This window comes from Terrapene carolina, unplaced genomic scaffold (genome assembly GCF_002925995.2).
Source record: "Terrapene carolina triunguis isolate 2854851 unplaced genomic scaffold, T_m_triunguis-2.0 Scaffold68, whole genome shotgun sequence".
Classification (NCBI taxonomy): Eukaryota; Metazoa; Chordata; order Testudines; family Emydidae; genus Terrapene; species Terrapene triunguis.
The window spans coordinates 61,655,251-61,675,844 of NW_020664419.1; the positions used below are offsets into that span (position 1 = coordinate 61,655,251).

The window sequence follows — 20,594 nt, forward strand, 5'->3', positions numbered from 1 at the left end:
AGACTGCTGAGCTTCTTGGCTGCCCTGGCCTTTATAGGGCCAGCTGAGGCTGTTTGGGGCGTGGCCCCAGCTGCAGCCACTTCCCCCAATCAGCTCAGCCTAAAAGCTGCTTTCTCCAGCCACAGCCCCCTCTGGACAGGAGCGGGGTTACCACCCCGCTACACTCCCAGTTTGGATTCATCTGCAAACTTAATAAGCGTACTTTCTATGCCAATATCTAAGTCATTGATGAAGATATTGAACAGAGCCAGTCCCAAAACAGACCCCTGCGGAACCCCACTTGTTTCCAGCAGGATTGGGAACCATTAATAACTACACCTCTACCCCGATATAACGCGACCCGATATAACACAAATTTGGATATAACATGGTAAAGCAGTGCTCCAAGGGGGTGGGGCTGCGCACTCCGGTGGATCAAAGCAAGTTCGCTATAACGCGGTTTCACCTATAACGCGGTAAGATTTTTTGGCTCCCAAGGACAACGTTATATCAAGGTAGAGGTGTACTCTCAGAGTACGGTTATCCAGCCAGTTATGCACCCACCTTATAGTAGCCCCATCTAAGTTGTATTTGCCTAGTTTATTGATAAGAATATCATGCAAGACCGTATCAAATGCCTTACTAAAGTCTAGGTATACCACATCCACCGCTTCTCCCTTATCCACAAGACTCGTTATCCCATCAAAGAAAGCTATCAGATTGGTTTGACATGATTTGTTCTTTACAAATCCATGCTGACTATTCCCTATCACCTTACTATCTTCCAAGTGTTTGCAGATGATTTCCTTAATTCCTTAATAGTCGAAACACATTTAAATAAAATATTTCATTTTCATTTGACTTATTTTGGTTTGAAATTTTCCCACCAAAAATTTAGAAAAATTTTGTTGAAACCGATATGTTCCCGCAAAACATCTTCGTTTTGCCAAAACAGTATTTTTTTTATGGAAAAAGGTGTCTGAAACTTGTCAACCATCCCTAACTGGTATAAATCTGCCTTATACTGGTATTGATATTCATGTGGGGAAAGGGAATAAGCGATACCATCATAAAACAGCTTTATTCCATGTTAATTTAACCATTTATGTAGAAAAATGACACTTCTAACCAAAATAGTTAAATCATTATAAAAACGGCTTGTAGACAGGGCCCATATGTTTGTCAGCATCAATGCACTTCCTTCCAGATGGATGCTCGATGCATGGATGTGATCTTGCAAGATGCTGAGTTCCCCCTGCAAGTTGCCCAAAATCCATAACTACTGATCTCAATGGGAGTTGAGGCCATTGAGAATCTTGAGAGTAGGAGGTCAGAACCTCAAGTGATCAGGCCTGATTCTCATTTAGCCCTTGTCTTCACTAGGAAAAAAAGTTCATTCTTAACTTGTCTTAGCTAATGTAGCAACTAACACAAGGTAACATCTAATGAAGACAAGGTGACCTGTGGTTTTAACAAGAGTTAGCAGGTAAAGGTTAACCCTGCACTTTCCCACAGTCTTTAACTTAATATGTTAACTCTTGTGAAAACAACAAACTGCCTTGTCTCCCATAGGCCTATCACTAAGGGTATGTCTACACTACAAAATTAGGTCGAATTTATAGAAGTTGGTTGTTTAGAAATCGTTTTTATAAAGTCGATTGTGTGTGTCCTCACACAAAATGCTCTAAGTGCATTAAGTCAGCGGACTGCGTCCACAGTACCGAGGCTAGCGTCGACTTCCAGAGCATTGCACTGTGGGTAGCTATCCCACAGTTCCCGCAGTCTCCGCTGCCCATTGGAATTCTGGGTTGAGATCCCAATGCCTGATGGGGCAAAAAGAGTGTTGCAGGTGATTCTGGGTACATGTCATCAGGCCCCCCTCCCTCCCTCCGTGAAAGCAATGGCAGACAATCGTTTCGTGCCTTTTTTCAGCCCAGACGCCATAGCACTGGGATCATGGAGCCCACTCAGATCATCGCGGCAATTATATAACCAACACACTCATTATCCTAGAGTATATGCAAAACCAGGCGAGGAGGCGACAGCAGCGTGGTGACGAGAGTGATGAGGAAATAGACATGGACATAGACTTCTCAAAAAGTACGGGCCCTGGCAATGTGCACATCATGGTGTTAATGGGGAAGGTTCATGCCGTGGAACACCGATTCTGGGCCCAGGAAACAAGGACAGACTGGTGGGACCGCATAGTGTTTCAGGTCTGGGATGATTCCCAGTGGCTGCGAAACTTTCGCTTGCGTAAGGGCACTTTCATGGAACTTTGTGACTTGCTTTCCCCTGCTCTGAAGCGCCAGACTACCAAGATGAGAGCAGCCCTCACAGTTGAGAAGCGAGTGGCGATAGCCCTGTGGAAGCTTGCAATGCCAGACAGCTACCGGTCAGTCGGGCATCAATTTGGAGTGGGCAAATCTACTGTGGGGGCTGCTGTGATCGAAGTAGCCAACGTAATCAAAGAGCTGCTGATATCAAGGGTAGTGACTCTGGGAAATGTACAGGTCATAGTGGATGGCTTTGCTGCAATGGGATTCCCTAACTGTGGTGGGGCAATCGACGGAACCCATATCCTTGTCTTGGCACCGGAGCACCAAGCCAGCAAGTACATAAACCGAAAGGGGTACTTTTCAATGCTGCTGCAAGCACTGGTGGATCACAAGGGACATTTCACCAACGTCAACGTGGGATGGCCGGGAAAAGTACATGACGCTCGCGTCTTCAGGAACTCTGGTCTGTTTCAAAAGCTGCAGGAAGGGACTTTCTTCCCAGACCAGAAAATAACCGTTGGGGATGTTGAAATGCCTATAGTTATCCTTGGGGATCCAGCCTACCCCTTGATGTCATGGCTCATGAAGCCATACACAGGCAGCCTGGACAGTAGTCAGGACCTGTTCAACTATAGGCTGAGCAAGTAGAATGTGCATTTGGACGTTTAAAAGCGCGCTGGCGCAGTTTACTGACTCAGATAGACCTCAGCGAAACCAATATTCCCATTGTTATTACTGCTTGCTGTGCGCTCCACAATATCTGTGAGAGTAAGGGGGAGACATTTATGGCGGGGTGGGAGGTTGAGGCAAATCGCCTGGCCGCTGATTACACACAGCCAGACACCAGGATGGTTAGAAGAGCACAGCAGGGTGCGGTGCGCATCAGAGAAGCTTTGAAAACCAGTTTCATGACTGGCCAGGCTACAGTGTGAAAGTTCTGTTTGTTTCTCCTTGATGAAACCCTCCCCCACCCCCGGTTCACTCTACTTCCCTGTAAGCTAGCCACCCTCCCCTCCCCCCTTTGATCACCACTTGCAGAGGCAATAAAGTCATTGTTACTTCACATTCATGCATTCTTTATTAATTCATCACACAAATAGGGGGATAACTGCCAAGGTAGTCCGGGAGGGGTGGGGGAGGAGGGAAGCGCCGGGTGGGGTGGGGGAGGAGGGAAGGACAAGGCCACACTGCACTTTAAAACTTTAAAACTTATTGAAGGCCAACCTTCTGTTGCTTGGGCAATCCTCTGAGGTGGAGTGGCTGGGTGGCTGGAGGCCCCCCCACCGCGTTCTTGGGCGTCTGGGTGAGGAGGCTATGGAACTTGGGGAGGAGGGCTGTTGGTTACACAGGGGCTGTAGCGGCGGTCTGTGCTCCTGCTGCCTTTCCTGCAGCTCAACTATACGCTGGAGCATATCAGTTTGATGCTCCAGCAGTCAGAGCATCGACTCTTGCCTTCTATCAGCAATCTGACGCCACCTATCCTCTTCAGCCCGCCACTTACTCTCTTCAGCCCGCGATTCAGCCCGCCACCTCTCCTCACGTTCATATTGTGCTTTTTTGCACTCTGACATTGTCTGCCTCCACGCATTCTGCTGTGCTCTGTCAGCCTGGGAGGACATCTGGAGCTCCGAGAACATGTCATCCCGAGTACGTTTTTTTCGCCTTCTAATCTTCGCTAGCCTCTGCGAAGGAGAAACATTTGCAGCTGGTGGGGAAAAAGGGAGATTGGTAGTTAAAAAGACACATTTTAGAGAACAATAGAATCACTCTTTCCCGTTAAACCTTGCTGTTCACATTACACAGCACATGTGCTTTGGTTACAAGGTTGCATTTTGCCTCTTATTTATATTGAGGGCCTGCCGGTTTGGTGTGAGAGATCACTCACGCAGTGCCAGGCAACAGAATTCGGCTTGCAGGCAGCCATGATAAGCCACAGTCTTTTGGCTTCTTTAACCTTCATAACATGTGGGAATGGTTTCAAACAGCAGCACCCTCATTTTCCATACCAAGCGGCCGTTGGGTTGGCCATTTAAAATGAGTTGGCAATTTAAAAGGAGGGGCTGCGGTTTGCGGGTTAGTGTGCAGCACAAACCCAAATAACGCCCACACACACACACGCAATTCTCTGGGAAGATCACTTCACCCCTCTCCCCACCGCGTGGCTAACAGCGGGGAACATTTCTGTTCAGCCACGTAGCCAAACAGCCGAGCAGCAACGGGCACCTCTGAATGTCCCCTTAATAAAAGCACCCTATTTCAACCAGGTGACCATGAATGATATCACTCTCCTGAGGATAACACAGAGAGATAAGGAATGGATGTTGTCTGAATGCCAGCAAACACCGGGACCATACGCTGCCATTCTTTGTTATGCAATGATTCCAGACTACGTGCTACTGGCCTGGTGTGGTAAAGTGTCCTACCATGGTGGACGGAATAAGGCAGCCCTCCCCAGAAACCTTTTGCAAGGGCTTTGGGAGTACATCCAGAAGAGCTTTCTGGAGATGTCCCTGGAGGATTTCTGCTCCATCCCCATACACGTTAACAGACTTTTCCAGTAGCTGAACTGGCCGCGAATGCCAGGGCAAATTAATCATTAAACATGCTTTCTTTTAAACCATGTCTAATATTTACAAAGGTACACTCAACAGAGGTCCCTTGTCCGCCCTCAGGGTCCGGGAGCACGCCTTGGGTGGGTTCGGGGGTTACTGGCTCCAGGTCCAGGGTGAAAAACGTATCCTGGCTGTTGGGGAAACCGGTTTCTCCACTTCCTTGCTGTGAGCTATCTTCAATCTCTTCATCATCATCTTCCTCGTCCCCAAAACCCGCTTCCGTGTTGCGTGATTCTCCATTGACGGAGTCAAAGCACAGGGTTGGGGTAGTGGTGGCTGCACCCCCTAGCATGGCATGCAGCTCAGCGTAGAAGCAGTATGTCTGCGACTCTGCCCTGGACCTTCCGTTTGCCTGGTTTTGTGGTAGGCTTGCCTTAGCTCCTTAATTTTCACCCGGCACTGCTGTGCGTCCCTGTTATGGCCTCTGTCCTTCATGCCCTTTGAGACTTTTTCTAATGTTTTGGCATTTCGTTTACTGCAACGGAGTTCAGCTAGCATGGATTCGTCTCCCCATATGGCGAGCAGATCCCATACCTCCCGTTCGGTCCATGCTGGAGCTCTTTTGCGATCCTGGGACTCCATCATGGTCACCTTTGCTGATGAGATCTGCACTCACCTGCACCTTGCCACGCTGGCCAAACAGGAAATGAGATTCAATAGTTCACAGGCCTTTTCCTGTCTACCTGGCCAGTGCATCTGAGTTGAGAGCGCTGTCCAGAGCGGTCACAATGGAGCACTCTGGGATAGCTCCCGGAGGCCAATACCATCGAATTGCGTCCACACTACCCCAAATTCAACCCGGCAAGGCCAATTTCAGCGCTAATCCCCTCATCGGAAGTGAAGTAAAGAAATCGATTTAAAGAACCCTTTAAGTAGAAAAAAAGGGCTTCGTCGTATGGACGGGTCCAGGCTTAAATCGAGGTAACGCTGCTAAATTCGACCTAAAATTGTAGTGTAGACCAGGCCTAAGGCCACTTTAAGGTCCCTTTTCACTGCAAGAGTGGTATACAGTGAGTACAAATGTAATTAACCCCAATTTTAAGACCTCTTCACTCTGCCTGAATTAACCAATTCTTCACAAGACTCCAGTATGTATGTGCCAAATTTAAAGTTTCAAAGCAAAAATATTTTTTGACCGATCCAAGTGAAAATATCTACTGAACAATATTCGTAAAGGGAAAAAAAGTAGGATGCATTTTTTTATTTCCCTAAAACTCAAAAATAACTATATAGTTTAGTCTGAACTTAAAAATCAATCTTTCCAATCAGTAATGAGCGATTTCTGCCCTGAAGGAATATCTTTTGAGAAATTTATGAATGACTGAATATAGTGTTTAGAAGGGGATGCCACCTTCTCCTGAACTGTAGTGTTGCTACTGTGAGAGTCTAATAAATATGTTTTTGATAAGTGGGGGGATATCGCCTATGTGTATAGTGGTTTTCAATTGCACATAGCCACCAGAAAATCATGAGGGGAAAATAAAACTTCTTGTATATAAATTCATGAGAATATACACAGTCTCAGACATCAAATTCCAGTAAATTATATAGAATTATGTGAAGTACATGCATCAGACAACCCTTTACAATAACCACTTGCTTGTTTGAGCTGGGATGGCATGGAAAGATTCCTGCCCCCTTTTGCTTGAAAAGGTCAAATATCAATGGCCTTATGAAAAAAAAAGAGGTTATGATTGTAGTTAAAACTGACTGAAAGCAGGGATAATATTTTCAGTTTTTGAAAAAATACTGCTGTTCTGTATCAGAGCGATCTCTATATGACATCCTACAACTGATATTTATGGAGGAAGGTATTTTGAGGTTGTCAGCTTGGACTGGCAGGTATCATTCTATATCACGTCATGTGGCATAAATAGCTTACATAGTTTGTGACAAAAAGCCACAAGTTAAACTCCTTTTATCAGAAGGGAGTGTATATATTTGTTCCCTTTATTTTATCAGACACCTACCTTACCTAGATAGTCTGCACTTAGTTATAGCAGGTTATTGGACAAGATTGGTTCATAACTAATTTTAGATCATTTGCCAATTTGGAAGGTGTTTTAGATTTAATTTAATGGTATGGATTAACTATTTCCGAGTCATTATTTTCAAATATTGGAGCAATTAAAGCACAATTACTAATAGAAAACTCATACACAGAAACAAATATAACCAGTAAAAATAACCATATTGAATTTTCACTTACTAAAAAGCATGATGAGCTTAATTCTGGCTTATGTCACCTGTGAAGTACAAAACAAAGCTATAACTCACATGGATGGGCCCATTGCAGACAAACAGCCCTCCCACCACTGTTCTACCCCATCAGTTGACATGTGGGAGAGAACACCACCATCTGTAACCCTGAATCATACCCATAACCTCTCCTCCTTGCAGCAATCCTGGTAGCGTCTTTGCAGGGAGAGGAGCATAATTTTCAGATCATATCTTAATCGTGGAGATCTTATTTCAATCAGTTTCCTGTTATGCCAGGTATCTTTATGTGTCTTGACTCTGGATACAGAGTCCCTCTGCATCCTCTTCTATGTCAGCCATGGTTGTATTAATAAGGATAGGTATGGCCAATGAGGAGCTGAAACATACAAGAGTAAGGAGTTAATGTGTCCTTTACTCCTGTCCAAAGCTGCCACATTTGTCCCTCCCTATATTACTGTATAATTAAGAAGGAGTTAGTCTATTTACACATACCATTGAATCGGTTTAACTAAAAGTGTGATTTTTTTAAGCCAGTCTAGTTAAATTGGTGAAACTTTGGGCGTTGAAACTCTTAAATCAATTTAAACCTGGCTTATAGTGGCGTGGTTGCCCTCATAAATTTGCAGGGCAAGCCAAACTGATGTAAACAGTTTTAAACCAATATACTTGTGCCCTCATAGGAGTTTTCACCAGTTTATATAAACTGCTTTAATTAAACTAGTTTGTTTAAACTGGTGCAAGTTTAGATAAGCCTTAGCAGAGAAATAACAAGTAGGGAATTGGATAAGTCTTTTGCAACTTCCAAAAAAGTGTTCTTTAAAAAATGTTAATATTAGAAATACTTTATCAGTGACAGAACTGTGTTGTAATAATTTATGGAGGCTTTGGTCCTGCAAACATTTAACTGAACTCATATGCATAACAGAACTGCAAACATACATAAAGTTGCATATGTGCTCTGTGTTTGTAATATCAGGGTTTTTGTGGTCTGTATTGCTGCACCTTAACATTTTGATTATTGTCATATATCTTATCATGTGCTACTGGAATTATAGTTAAGATGGAGGTGTCACATGTACCCTACACCCATAGTTTTAATCTCTTTTTACTTTCTCACTAATTACTTTTTACAAAAAATGCCATACGTGAAAACCAGGTAGTCTAGTATGTCAATGTATCTAGTATTAGATGGCATATGTGAATTATCAAACCATATTTATTTGCACTTCATTTCATAATTTCATTAGTTTTATATAGTTCAAGCACACTGATCAGTTTCCCATTGGAACTATGTCCAAGAGAAGTTTGCATGTAGTTTTCTTTTTAAAAAAGATGATAAGGAAAACAAATATTAGGCTGTAGCTTTGATCAAGCGCGTACAAGCTAAATTACCTTACAGTGCTTTGTGTGGCGATAATTTTTAAAAGCCCACCTTTTGATTTTTGAGCAAATCCTAGTTTAAAGTAAATAATTAGTTGAATTAAAATAATTTACTAAATTAAAGTATTCTTTATGAGACACTTGGGGCTTGATCCTGCATTCCTTGCAATCTTCACTGAAGTTAAAGAAATTTAGAATGTGGAATGTGTTTGTCCTGCAGATGTTTATGTGCATGCTTCAAGCACATGAGTAGTCACCTTGAAAACAATGTTAAGTACTTGCAAAAGTGTTCATGGGATTAGGCCTAAATTGTTGCTGAAAGTTTAAAAAGGAATGAAAATAAAAACACATACAGTGTAAGATTAACTGGTTAAAATGAAAAGATCTTTTCAGTGACTAGTGGCTACAAACCAAACTGCTGAAAACACTTTCAGTTAGAAACCTGAGACTAAAGGACCTGCTCCTGCTCCCATTGATTATGCACAAAACTATTTAGGGATTACCTATAAACCAAAGGCTTGATTCTGATCTGACTTTCACTGGTGTAAACCAGAAATAACTCCATTTAAATCAACAGAGTTGCACTGGTGTAAAACTTAGGTAGGGAGATTGGAATCAAGCCCCAAGTCTTGAAGTAGCAATTGATTTCCCAGGCATTTAATTAAGGATATTTTGAAAAAAAAATGCCTCTTCAAGGTCCCGATTCTGTAACTGCGTCCTCATGGGTGCAGGTTGAGTTGGAAGATTAGGTTCCAAACTGGGTTGCTCCTTTATATTACTTGAGGTAGAACACATGTTGAAAATTATAATTAGCCCACAAAATTAACTGTGTCATTAGTGTTCATCTATTTTTTTTAAATATTTTACAAGTGATTTATGAAGATTATGTAAATTGAAATAATCATTTTACTCCCACAAGTATTCCTTTTAAGGAAAGATAAGTAAAACATGTTCTTTTACAATGTTAAATCCTTTTCAAATTAAAAAAAATATAATCTTTTCCTTACATTGTTCTTTGGTTCCAGAACATCACAGAATTGCTGCTTTAGACGAGACAAGCTGGTTGCTGGGGAACATCAATCAAACTGGCTATTTTCGGGTTAACTATGACATAAGGAATTGGAGGTTGTTAATTGACCAACTAATGAGGAACCATGAGGTAAGCTCCTAGTTTCATGTCTAGGATCTGCTTTGATGTGTGAGCTGTACGAGTTGTGGCACTGCTTTTATCATCCTAAATGGTTCCGTTTTTCTGGTTTTCTCCTCACAGGTTATCTCTGTCAGTAATCGAGCAGGTTTGATTGATGATGCATTCAATCTAGCCAGGTATATTTTCCCGTAGATAATCTCACCTAATATACAGTCCTGTAACAATTCCTGCATTTAGTTTCCCAGAGGATGTGCGTGTTTTTAACACACTTTAATTGCTGCCCCCTTTCTTTTCTCCCTACCCCCGCCCCCCCACCTCCGGTATGGAGCATAAGCACTGTCTGTAGCACTCTCCTCACTCTTGATCAATAATTGCCATAGGGTATTTCCAAGTCTTCAGAGTCCTGTTCAATTTTGCAGCAAGTTCAATATAACACTTTGGAGATTAATAATCTCTTCCCTATTTCACTAATGAACTAGGTTTGATATTGTTGGGTTTTTTTAAAATAACCCTAGAAGTGTATTTAATTTGTAATGGAAAACATCTTCAAGCTTCAGGATTTTTTCTCTCTGATATATTACTGTTATATTTTCCAATATGTTTTTTGGTAATCCATCATAGAAGGATTTTTCTGTGTGATGATGATTATGCCACATGGAAGGCTTGTGGTTCTGTTTAAAAGTTCCAAACTTTATATAGTATTTTAGTGCTTTATTATTGTTTGCATAGTTACATAATTAGATTAAATAATACAATGCTGATTCAATAATGATTTGTTTACAACATAAGGTAATGGAATCTCATCTGTTTTAAATTCAAGACTACATCTGCAGTCAAAGAGTAAAGAGAAGTGTAAGAACTGGAGCTGGTCAGACTTTAAGATACTTGATATCCTTGGGAACACTCCTGCTCTCAGCCAAACACCTTTAGGTCAAAGGTTATGTAAAAACTATAGCTAAGACTATTGGCTGTTCTGTTTGATGACATATTTATGGCCAGATTTTGGCTTTAAGCTGCTGGTTGCAATAGACAGCAGCACAGAGGTGCTTTGAAACAGCTGAGACTCCCAGAGGTGTATTACTAGACTCAGGCATGATGTCACTGAGGAATGCAGACCAGGTTTGCCCCAGCTATACCTTTTGAAAAAATAAAAAATGGCAGTGTGCCCTCCCCTACATACTCCTCTCCACCCTCTTTTGGGACGTTGGTGCCACTGCCAGAACTAGCCTGGACTAGGGGTGGAACTAGGATTATTCCTTGCAGAGGTGTACTGGGTTGCAGGGAGAGGTAATCCTTGCACCCGCTGGTTATAGTAGATTGAAACAACCAACTACTGCACCAGCTAAGTTGGAAAAGAAGTTGTGGAGAAAAACTGCTTTCCCCAGCCTGGGAGAGGAGTGGGAGCGCTCTTCCTTTCCTTTTAGCCCCTTTAACCTCTGCATGCACCTTCCCACGTGAACGTGTGCAAAGCTTATTACAGTTCATCACTCTGAGTGAAATCCAAGCCCCATTGACTTCAGTGGGGCCAGCATTCCATCCTTAGTGTTCTACATTGCCGCTAGAATGCTGTATAGTGCTCTGAGCAACCTTGACTATTAAAAGTACTAGTGCATATACAGTAAAACAACATTCTGTCCTAATTTAACGGTAGTGTGACACTTCAAAGCTTCTTTTCATTGCTAATAAAGCTTGAGTTGCCTGTAGCCATACAATATTAGTCTGTGATCTCTTCAATTTCCATAAACTAAACAATGTCAGATCTGGCCAGCACCTCAGTGAAAATCCATGCACTGCAAGAAGTTGTATTGGTATTCAGTAGGTGGCCATCTTCCCTCTGAATCAATACTGAGCTAACAGCCCTGAGTACTGTTTTGTTGAAAGTGCCCACTTTTAGATGAGATATAAAGCCAAAGTCCTGACTGCCTGGAGTCATTAAAGGTTCCGTAGTGCTTTTTACAGACTAAGGCCTTTAACCCAGATGTCCTGGCCAAGTTCATATTTGGGTTATTATGTCTTGCTTACCTAAATATTCCCCCAGGTTCAGATGAATAAGGCATGCTTCACTTACCTTCCCGAATTGTTCTGTAGTATTGCTGAGTATTACTACATTACCCTAAGGAGATGACAGAACTTCAGTGATTTTTAAAGCACTTTGGGATTTTTCCCATGGAATGCACGGTAAAAATGTAAGTCAATATTGTTAGGGATGAGCTACAAAGGTATTCTGCTGTAGTTGGCACTTTTGCATAGCGGAAGAGTGTATACATATGTATTATTTGCCTAGAGTGAAATGTTCCTGTGATGGAGATCCATAGGTAGATCTCTATTTTGTTTTTGTTTTTTTCTTCTATTTCTACTGGGCAGAGCAGTATATATCATGAATAGGTTGCCTTGCAAGAGAATCCGGGTGTGGCAGATTGGGTTATGGGAAAGGTTTACATATTTACATACAGCAGTATTACAGCCAGCGTTCAAAGAATAATAAGCTAAATTACTGGGGATAGATAAACTTGCCGTATTTCTTCAGATAAGCTTAAAACATGCTCCTTATTCTCTCCCTTTCAGTTCATGTACAGAATATCATTCTTCCTTAGACAAACAATGAAGCACCCTTATCATAGAATCATAGAAGATTAAGGTTGAAAGAGACCTCAGGAGGTCATCTAGTCCAACCCCCTGCTCAAAGCAGGACCTACCCCAACTAAATCATCCCAGCCAGAGCTTTGTCAAGCCGGGCCTTAAAAACCTCTAAGGATGGAGATTCCACCACTTCCCTAGGTAACCCATTCCAGTGCTTCACCACCCTTCTAGTGAAATAGTTTTTCCTAATATCCAACCTAAACCTCCCCCACTGCAACTTATGACCATTGCTCCTTGTTCAGTCATCTGCCACCACTGAGAACAGCCTAGCTCCATCCTTTTTGGAGCCCCCCTTCTGGTAGTTGAAGGCTGCTATCAAATCCCCCCTCGTCCTTCTCTTCTGCAGACTAAATAAGCCCAATTCCCTCAGCCTGTCCTCATAAGTCATGTGCCCCAGCCCCTTAATCATTTTTGTTGCCTTCTGCTGGACTCTCTCCAATTTGTCCACATCCTTTCTGTAGTGGGTGGCCCAAAACTGGACGCAATACTCCAGGTGTGGCCTCAACAGTGGGAATAGAGGGGAATAATCTCTTCCCTCGATCTGCTGGCAATGTTTCTACTAATGCAGCCCAATATACCATTAGCCATCTTGGCAACAAGGGCACACTGTTAACTCATATCCAGCTTCTAGTCCACTCTAATCCCCAGGTCCTTTTCTGCAGAACTGCTGTTTAGCCAGTCGATCCCCAGCCTGTAGCAGTGCATGGGATTCTTCCGTCCTAAATGCAGGACTCTGCACTTGTCCTATGCTTGTGTTTAATTTAGTCACATTGCTTCACTAGATATATTGCTCATATTTTACTTTTTGGCTCTTTGATCCCAGTCCGGCTGCACAGCGGGGCTTAGGCAGGCTCCCTGCCTGCCCTGCCCTGGCTCCGTGCTGCTCCCAGAAGCAGATGGCACATCCCTGCGGCCCCTGGGGGAAACAGGGGGCAGGGAGTCTCCGCGTGCTGCCCCCTCCCCGAGCGCTGGCTCCGCAGCTCCCATTGGCCGGGAACTGTGGCCAGTGGGAGCTGTGAGGGCAGTGCTTTTGGGCAGGGGCAGTGCACGGAGACTCCCTGGCTCCCCCGCCTAGGAGCTGCTGCCAGAAAGATGAGCCAGTCGCTTTCGGGAGCCGACCAAGGTAAGCGCCGCCCGGCTGGAGCCCGCACCCCTCACCCCTTCCCGCACCCAAACACCCTACCAGAGCCTGCACCCCTTCCCACACCCAAACTCTCTCCCAGAGTCTGCACTCCCTCCTGCTCCCAACCCCCTTCCCCGGCCTGGTGAAAGTGAGTGAGGGTGGGGCAGATGGAGCAACGGAGGGAGGGGGATGGAGTGAGCAGAGGACGGGAAGAGGTGGGGCGGGGGTGGGGCTTAGGGGGGGCAGGAGTGAGACTTGGGGGGGAAGGGGTGGGGTGGGGGCAGGGCCTGGGACTGAGCAGCGAGGCTTGGGGGGCCCCGAAAAATCTTAAATTAAAATGGGGGTCCTTGGGTTGCTAAATTTGAGAACCACTGACATACAAGTCATGCCTGTGGTAGTAGGGGCATGGCTGTATGAGACAATGCTGTGGGGATTCTGGGCATTGCTATGGCTCATACAGCAGACCCTAGAAGCTGATGTAACTTAGACTGGCCCTCAGGGCTATCAAAGTTAGGGTCTTTCAATTTCCTAAACAGGATCAGGAGGGCACATAGGTAGTTTAAAGCCACTTTAGTCCTCGTCCCTGGGCTGCAAGTTCTATGCAACTCCTCTTAAGAGGGACAACACAGAATCTCACTTCAGATGTTGAGTATCGCCATGTTTAGTACTTTACTACTATATTCCATATATTGTACTATTTCAGTCTCATGTGCAGTGCAGTATGTTTGTCTTCTCCTAGCCCACAGGTGCTGACTTTTGTTTTTGCTGGTGGGTGCTCCTCTCTGCCCCTTCCCCTCCGTGCGAGAGGGAAAGAGGCTCAGTGGGGCTGGGGCCATGGGGAAAGAGGCGGGACTTTAGGGTGGAGCACAGGTGGAGCAGGGGGCGGGACCCACTAAAGATTAATCCGGCCCTTCGGGTGCTGAGCGAGCCCTATGTTTTTTCGGTGGGAGCTTGAGCCCCAGAGCACCCACGGAGTTGGTGCCTTTGTCCCACCCTATATAGTGGTATGTGATGTGTAGAGAGTATGCTTATGTAATCGTCCATGCTTAAGATGTGAGAGTAAGTAACCTCATTAACCAGATATATAGGTGCTAGTTACATGATTATCACAGATGTCATATGTTCATCTATACCAACACATATATACGTATATGCACTCTGAAAAAGAGAGAAGCAGTGAATGTACATACGTTTAAAATTCATAGTTATTAATATTTTCATACTTAAAATAATTAATAAAAAGAAAACAGCTGGCATATTGATTTTATTCTTGTCTTTCTAAAAATTTGTTCCAAAGTAAGCAACTCCCTTTCACCTTACATTGTATTTCTGCCTGAATATATGATATGAGTAGTCTATATGCAGAACAACCCATCTCAGAAGCTTCTGAAATACTCCCTAGTGTGTTGCTAAACTTGATAAGGTCCGTGTCCATTCTGCAATACAGCTATTTGATTCACTTTTCCAGTGTCCTAATATAATTTTTCTAGCTGTTCTTAATGCTAATTTTATCCACATTTTGTTTGTAGAGGATGTACCAATTTCTCTCTTTAGTGTAATTTAATACCCACAGGTCTGGGGGAAGCTACAAAATTACTTCTATAATCTATCTTGGAGCACTGAATATTTTCTTTTGATATTCATATATGCTTTTACATCTCCAAACTGTACATTATCATCTTTATCTCCCCTTTTACATCTCCAGCATAATGGTCTCTCAAACATAAACAATCTAGATGAATACATACCTCAAAGGAACATTTTAAAGTTGTGTAGCTTTCATTTCCCAAAGTTTGGTTCATTAAGTGTGAGTTTATTCTTTCCCAGTGTGTTGCTCACAAAAAATTACTAGGAGTTGAACTGAATTGTTTTTGAAAATTATTAGTGGTTGGGTGCTCTGTGTGGTTTGTCTGACTTCTCAGAATCTGGTCAATTCTGTGGATTTATTTTAGTGTAAGGTAAGAACGAATCCTAATGCCCCTTAAAACTTTCTTCTCAACTGTGGTCCCTAGGCACATCCCAAGCATCTGGAGAACTGCAGCACTGGCAGGAACAAACTTTTTGGGCGACAATCCCTTAGGCTTAGTCTTGACGGCAAACTTTGCTGGCATAGCTATGTCAGCTAGGAGTGTGAAAAAAATTACACCTCCTGCGCCAGCATAGCTGTGCCAGCAGAAACCCTAGCGTAGGTGCAGTTATACCAGCAAAAGGATTCTTCTGCCGACATGGCTTATGTCATTTGGGAAGGCTGTTTAATTGTACCAGCAAAGGACTTCCTTGTCAGTATAACCAGTGTCTCCACTAGAGGGCTTTGTCAGCATAGCTATAGATAGTTGGTATAGATGTGCCGTAAAGCACTCGTAGTGTAGATGAGCCCATAGTCTTTTTTTGACCAAAAATCTTGAGCAGGAATAGGCTTCAGGCACCCTTCCTTCACTGCCTCACTTAAAAGTTGAAGGTTAACTTCTTTGATATGGATTGCCTGAAATTTCCAGACAGTCTAAAACCACAAGGGTTGCAATAAAACAAGATTTATTAAGAGTATACAGAGAAAATCAAATTAAAACAGAAGAAAGTGTATGCACAATAAACTGAGCAAAGGGTAATCCAGATAGCTACAATCAATGGTGTTGCAAGAAGTAGGAAACATCTTACTTTTCTTGAAAGTGTCAATCTTGTTCTTTGCATTTCTTGTTCTTTTCTGTCCCTTTTTTCTGGGCAAATATATCAGAGACCCAGCGCCTATGGTGCCATGTCTATTTCCCCTTGCTCCCTGGGATCTAAGGTCCTTGATAGTTTCTGATGCTTGTTAAGGGTTTGATATGATTCAGTATCATACCAAGCATGTAGACCTAGATTACAACAGATTTTCAACAATATAATGTTTGATCAGGTGTACTAAGTGTGGGGAAGTGGAATAGTCTTAGTCTCCCATACTGATATTGCCCCAGTATTTGTTAACGTTCTCCTTCCAGCCCTGGAGTTGTTTAACTGATTTCCTCTGTGGAAATGTAGCATGTTTCCAAAGTTCCTTTGATCTTGCCTGTGCTTTAGTCAGCAGTCAAGGTGATTGGATCCTGGTTTGCATGTCAATTGTTCAGGAAACCAACTCTTGATTCTGACAATCTGTCTTATTGACTGGTATCCAGTCTTCTATTTTGGGGCAATGTCATTGAGAAGGTTGTGGTGAGGCAACTTGTTAGTTTCTTGAATATTCAGATTTTCTTCATGCTGATCTATTGGATCATAGGCCCAGCAATGGGGTAGAATCTGGACTGGTTACATTTATTAGTGATCTGCTAGCAAAGGGCAAAGATAAAATGTTCATACCAATTCTTTTAGATCTTCCAGCAGCATTTGATACTGCTGATCAGGAGTTCTGGTGGATTAGCTTGTAGGCCTTGGTTGTGGTGAATTTCGTTGCTCCATTCCTATTTTGAGAGAACCCTGAGGGTAGTTGTGGGCAATTGTTATTCTGCCCCAGATAGAGTGCATGGCCCGGATTCTCTCCCAGTCCACAAATTGCCACCCTGACACCACTTCCTGGGTATGTCTACACTGCAATTAAACATCCGCAGCTTGTCCATGTCAGCTGACTCAGGTTCATGGGGCTCAATTATAGGTCTGTTTAATTGTGATGTAGATGTTTGGGCTCTGGAACCCTCCCCTCTCATGGGGTCCTGGAGCCCCAGCCCAAACATCTACACTGCCATTAAACAGCCCTGTAGCCTGAGCCCCGTGAGTCCTAGTCAGCTGATATGTTCCAGCTGCAGGTGTTCGATAGCTGCTGTCTTTATCTCAGAGGTATATTCCCCAAGTACAGTCATAGGATAAGGTAATATTGGACTCCTTTTACCAACCTGAAAGAGTAATTAAGTCCTATTACAGGTATCATTCTGTCTGGAATAGCTCACAACTGGGAGTGCCTACCTCAGGGCAAACTGTCAGAAAACCAGGGCAGACACCCCAAACTGGATGTGTGTTCTATAATTAGATTTCACCAACCCAGTAACAAATGTGAATTCCTGGATCTCTATATCAGTCTTACCATGGAGGCACAGCCCCTTAGACTCTCCAGCCTATCTTGCCACCCAGACAAACTGGACTTTGTGATAAGGTCACTTAAACCAAAAATCACATCACATCACGTTGCTCCCAGTCCCAAGGGACCAGCCACTTACCCAGATCAATTGGTACTCCAGATCTTACACCAAAGACAACGCTGGCAGTCAATTCTATTGTAAACTAACTAAAGAATTATTAGCTAAATAAAAAAGAATGGGAATTATTGAGAGGTTAAAGCAAGTAAAATCTTCTAACAGGTGAGTCACAGTTTGTAACTTCAAATGGTGGCAATGCTGTAATAAACTGCCAGTTTCCTGAAAGTCTTTCAGGGCTACCCAGAATAACTCTGCGGATCTCCATCTTCTCATTCAGTTATTCTGCCCTGTTAGATTCCAAACAGTCCAGAGATAAAGGATTTTTCTTTGAATTCATATTTATAGTCTCTTCACACAGACAGCAAGCTGACAGTGTCTCTACGCATAGGAGTTTTCCTTTGATGGGAGTGAGGAATGCACTTTGAGTCTCTGACCCCGGGTCATCACCACAATGGCTATGTGTTTTAGAATTAGCACCTTTTCTGATAAACTCCTTCATTAGCAATCCTCAAGCCTTCTTTGGTGACTGATGCGTTATTTAGTTACGGGGCTATTTACCATGTAAATGTTTTCTATTGCAATATTACAGGAACAGATAAGAGTAACATCCCATTCGTTTTATGAAATTTAAACATCTGAATATACATTTATACATCTAACTATTACTTTGATCTACACTTGTTAATGGACTTGAATACACTCTAGCATGACCTGGTCAGCCAGCGTCACAACGTGGAACTAGCAATGTAAAGGTAAAACTTGGCTTTCATTTATTTTTAAGAAAAATAATTTTCTAGTGCTTTTCCTTGTGAACATAACTTTGGAAATGTAAATAGCTGGAAATGGATTGCTTAGGGTTGAAAGCATCTCATTTATTCCCTAAAAATCACATTCTCCTCACAGCCACTCTCCTTCCACGTTTGTCCTTCAAAGTCCAGAAAAAGCATAGCCCTGGGAGCCTTGAGTTTTTGAGAAGACCCCAGGTGAGTTCACATATATGGGAGCAATGCTACCCAGTCCATCATAAGCTCCCTACCAGTCAACTGCCTGAGGCTGAGCCAACTCCTCTGCTGAGCAGCTAACATGACTTCTGGATGCAAAGAGGGGAGCTGTGACGCTTTAATGAAGACACTTTCAGCGCTAAGCTTCTCCCGTGGCTTAGTTAATCCACCTCCCCAACAGGCAGTAGCTATGTCAGCAGGTACCTAAACAGAGATGCTGAACAGCAGCAGCACCCATTGGCTCCTTTTAGCACACTGAGTCCTGGAGCACCTACTGGAGCCTTTTTCTCAAGTCTGAGCCATGACCATCACTGTAATTTATCCTTTAACCTTTGGTTTACACTCCTCCATATAAAATCCAAATGTGTTCTCCTTGTTTTGGAAACATATTTCCCTGAAGCAGCTGTGTGACAATTAAACTATGGAGTTGTACTCATCTTATCACACTAATCCTTCCCCAGAGATTAAGATTTAATTTATTCCAGCATCTAAAGTCTTCCAACATATTCAAGATAATTGGATTCATATTATCTTTAATTATGTTACTTACAGCCCTGCTCAACCTAATGCCCAAATAAGTCAGTTCTGTAAGGACCCACTTAAAATTCCAGGGCTAGAAATTAGTATGTTTGCAAGTCTTTGACCGTGGTAGAAATTCTCCTCTAGCCCAATTAATATATTTCAAAACCTTTCCAAATTTCAACTACCATATCTAGGTTTGCTGGTGTTGCTTTGCTTTGCTCATTCACAAACAATAGTACCCACCTAAATGTGCACTGTATATTCAACCCTCATTATTGCTCCCAATAGCAGTTGCTAATTGTTTCAATGTTAAGGCAAACAATAGTGCTGCTAAATGGCTTCCTTAACAAGTGCCTCTGTGTACCAGCAAAGGGAGTTTATCCTAGATGGATCGTGTGGACCACAGTTGATTGATGTCAACACATACTATCTATTATTTTAATAAATGCTGGCCCACATCCAAATTATTTCTGCATATATGGCAAGTAGGTCTTCTGTACTGTGTCGTGCACATTTTGTTCATCTAACAACACTGCAGCTGTTGACTCTAAAGTGGCTTCCCACAGGTTCACCCTTTCACATAAATTTTGTCTTAGTTGTGCCCCTTGTTAGTAAGGATGGGAAGGTGCAGACCCATGGATATTTCAAGGTAAGGGAGTGCCTTTTTGCATGCCAATCAGTATGCTGTACCACATAGCAAAGCCTTGCGCTCCACCCTGGCTGGAGACAGCATTTCAGTTCATATTTGCATATGCTAATGCAAGAGTCAAAGTAGTTCCTAACAATAAACACACTTAAAAAGTCTGTTCTGCTGTAATCTTCTTCTTCAGTCAAGGGGGTTCATTGGTGGGTTTTTAAGTGTCTGAGAAGCCCAATTCGTGCCCTGCAGATTTTCCCATAGAAGTGACAGGTGTAACCTTGGAGGAGACATAGTTGTAGACTGGACTGTTGTGCCCTTTCTTTCCTCCTTTGTCGCTTCTCTGTCTCATGAGCACATCTGTTCTCCTCAAAGTTGGATGTGGCTTCAATGTAAGCATTGTATCTGCTCTTGTTACATGCCAAAGGGCAATGAAAGAAATTTACAACATAGTCTAGGGAAACAGTACTACTTAGAGAGCATCCTGGTCAATAGAATAAATTATTGAGAACATGTAAGGAATTTGGATAAGATTCATCAACAACTAGGAAACAATGTTCAAAAGAGTAAATATGAATTCTTTCAGTGCTCTCTAGAATACATAGTGCACTGGATTGATCTTGATGGAGTGTACATATTTCCTGTAAAAGTGGATGATGCTGTTATCCACCAGCCCCACAAAAAATAACTCTACCTCACTTATTCCTTGGACTAGTGAGTCATTATGGCAAGAATAATTTCATCCGGTGAGCTATCTTAACAGTATTTCTTAGCAACAATCCAAAGTGAATTGGGTCAGGAAAATGTAATTATGGTTTCAAAGAAGCAGGTTTTTTTTTTTTTTTAACTACAGTTTTGACACATGATGGGTCCAAGCTGGCCTTTGCTTGT

The 20,594-nt window shown here is 42.8% G+C and overlaps 1 protein-coding gene across 1 annotated transcript in view; it reads left to right on the plus strand.

Moving 5' to 3' along the window:
- Window positions 1-20,594, plus strand: part of TRHDE (thyrotropin releasing hormone degrading enzyme) — a 299,578-nt gene that overhangs the window by 232,984 nt on the left and 46,000 nt on the right. The window contains exons 11-12 of the mRNA XM_024212178.2: window positions 9,496-9,629; window positions 9,741-9,796. Coding sequence (XP_024067946.2) covers window positions 9,496-9,629; window positions 9,741-9,796 — 190 coding nt within the window. The remainder of the gene's footprint in view (window positions 1-9,495; window positions 9,630-9,740; window positions 9,797-20,594) is intronic.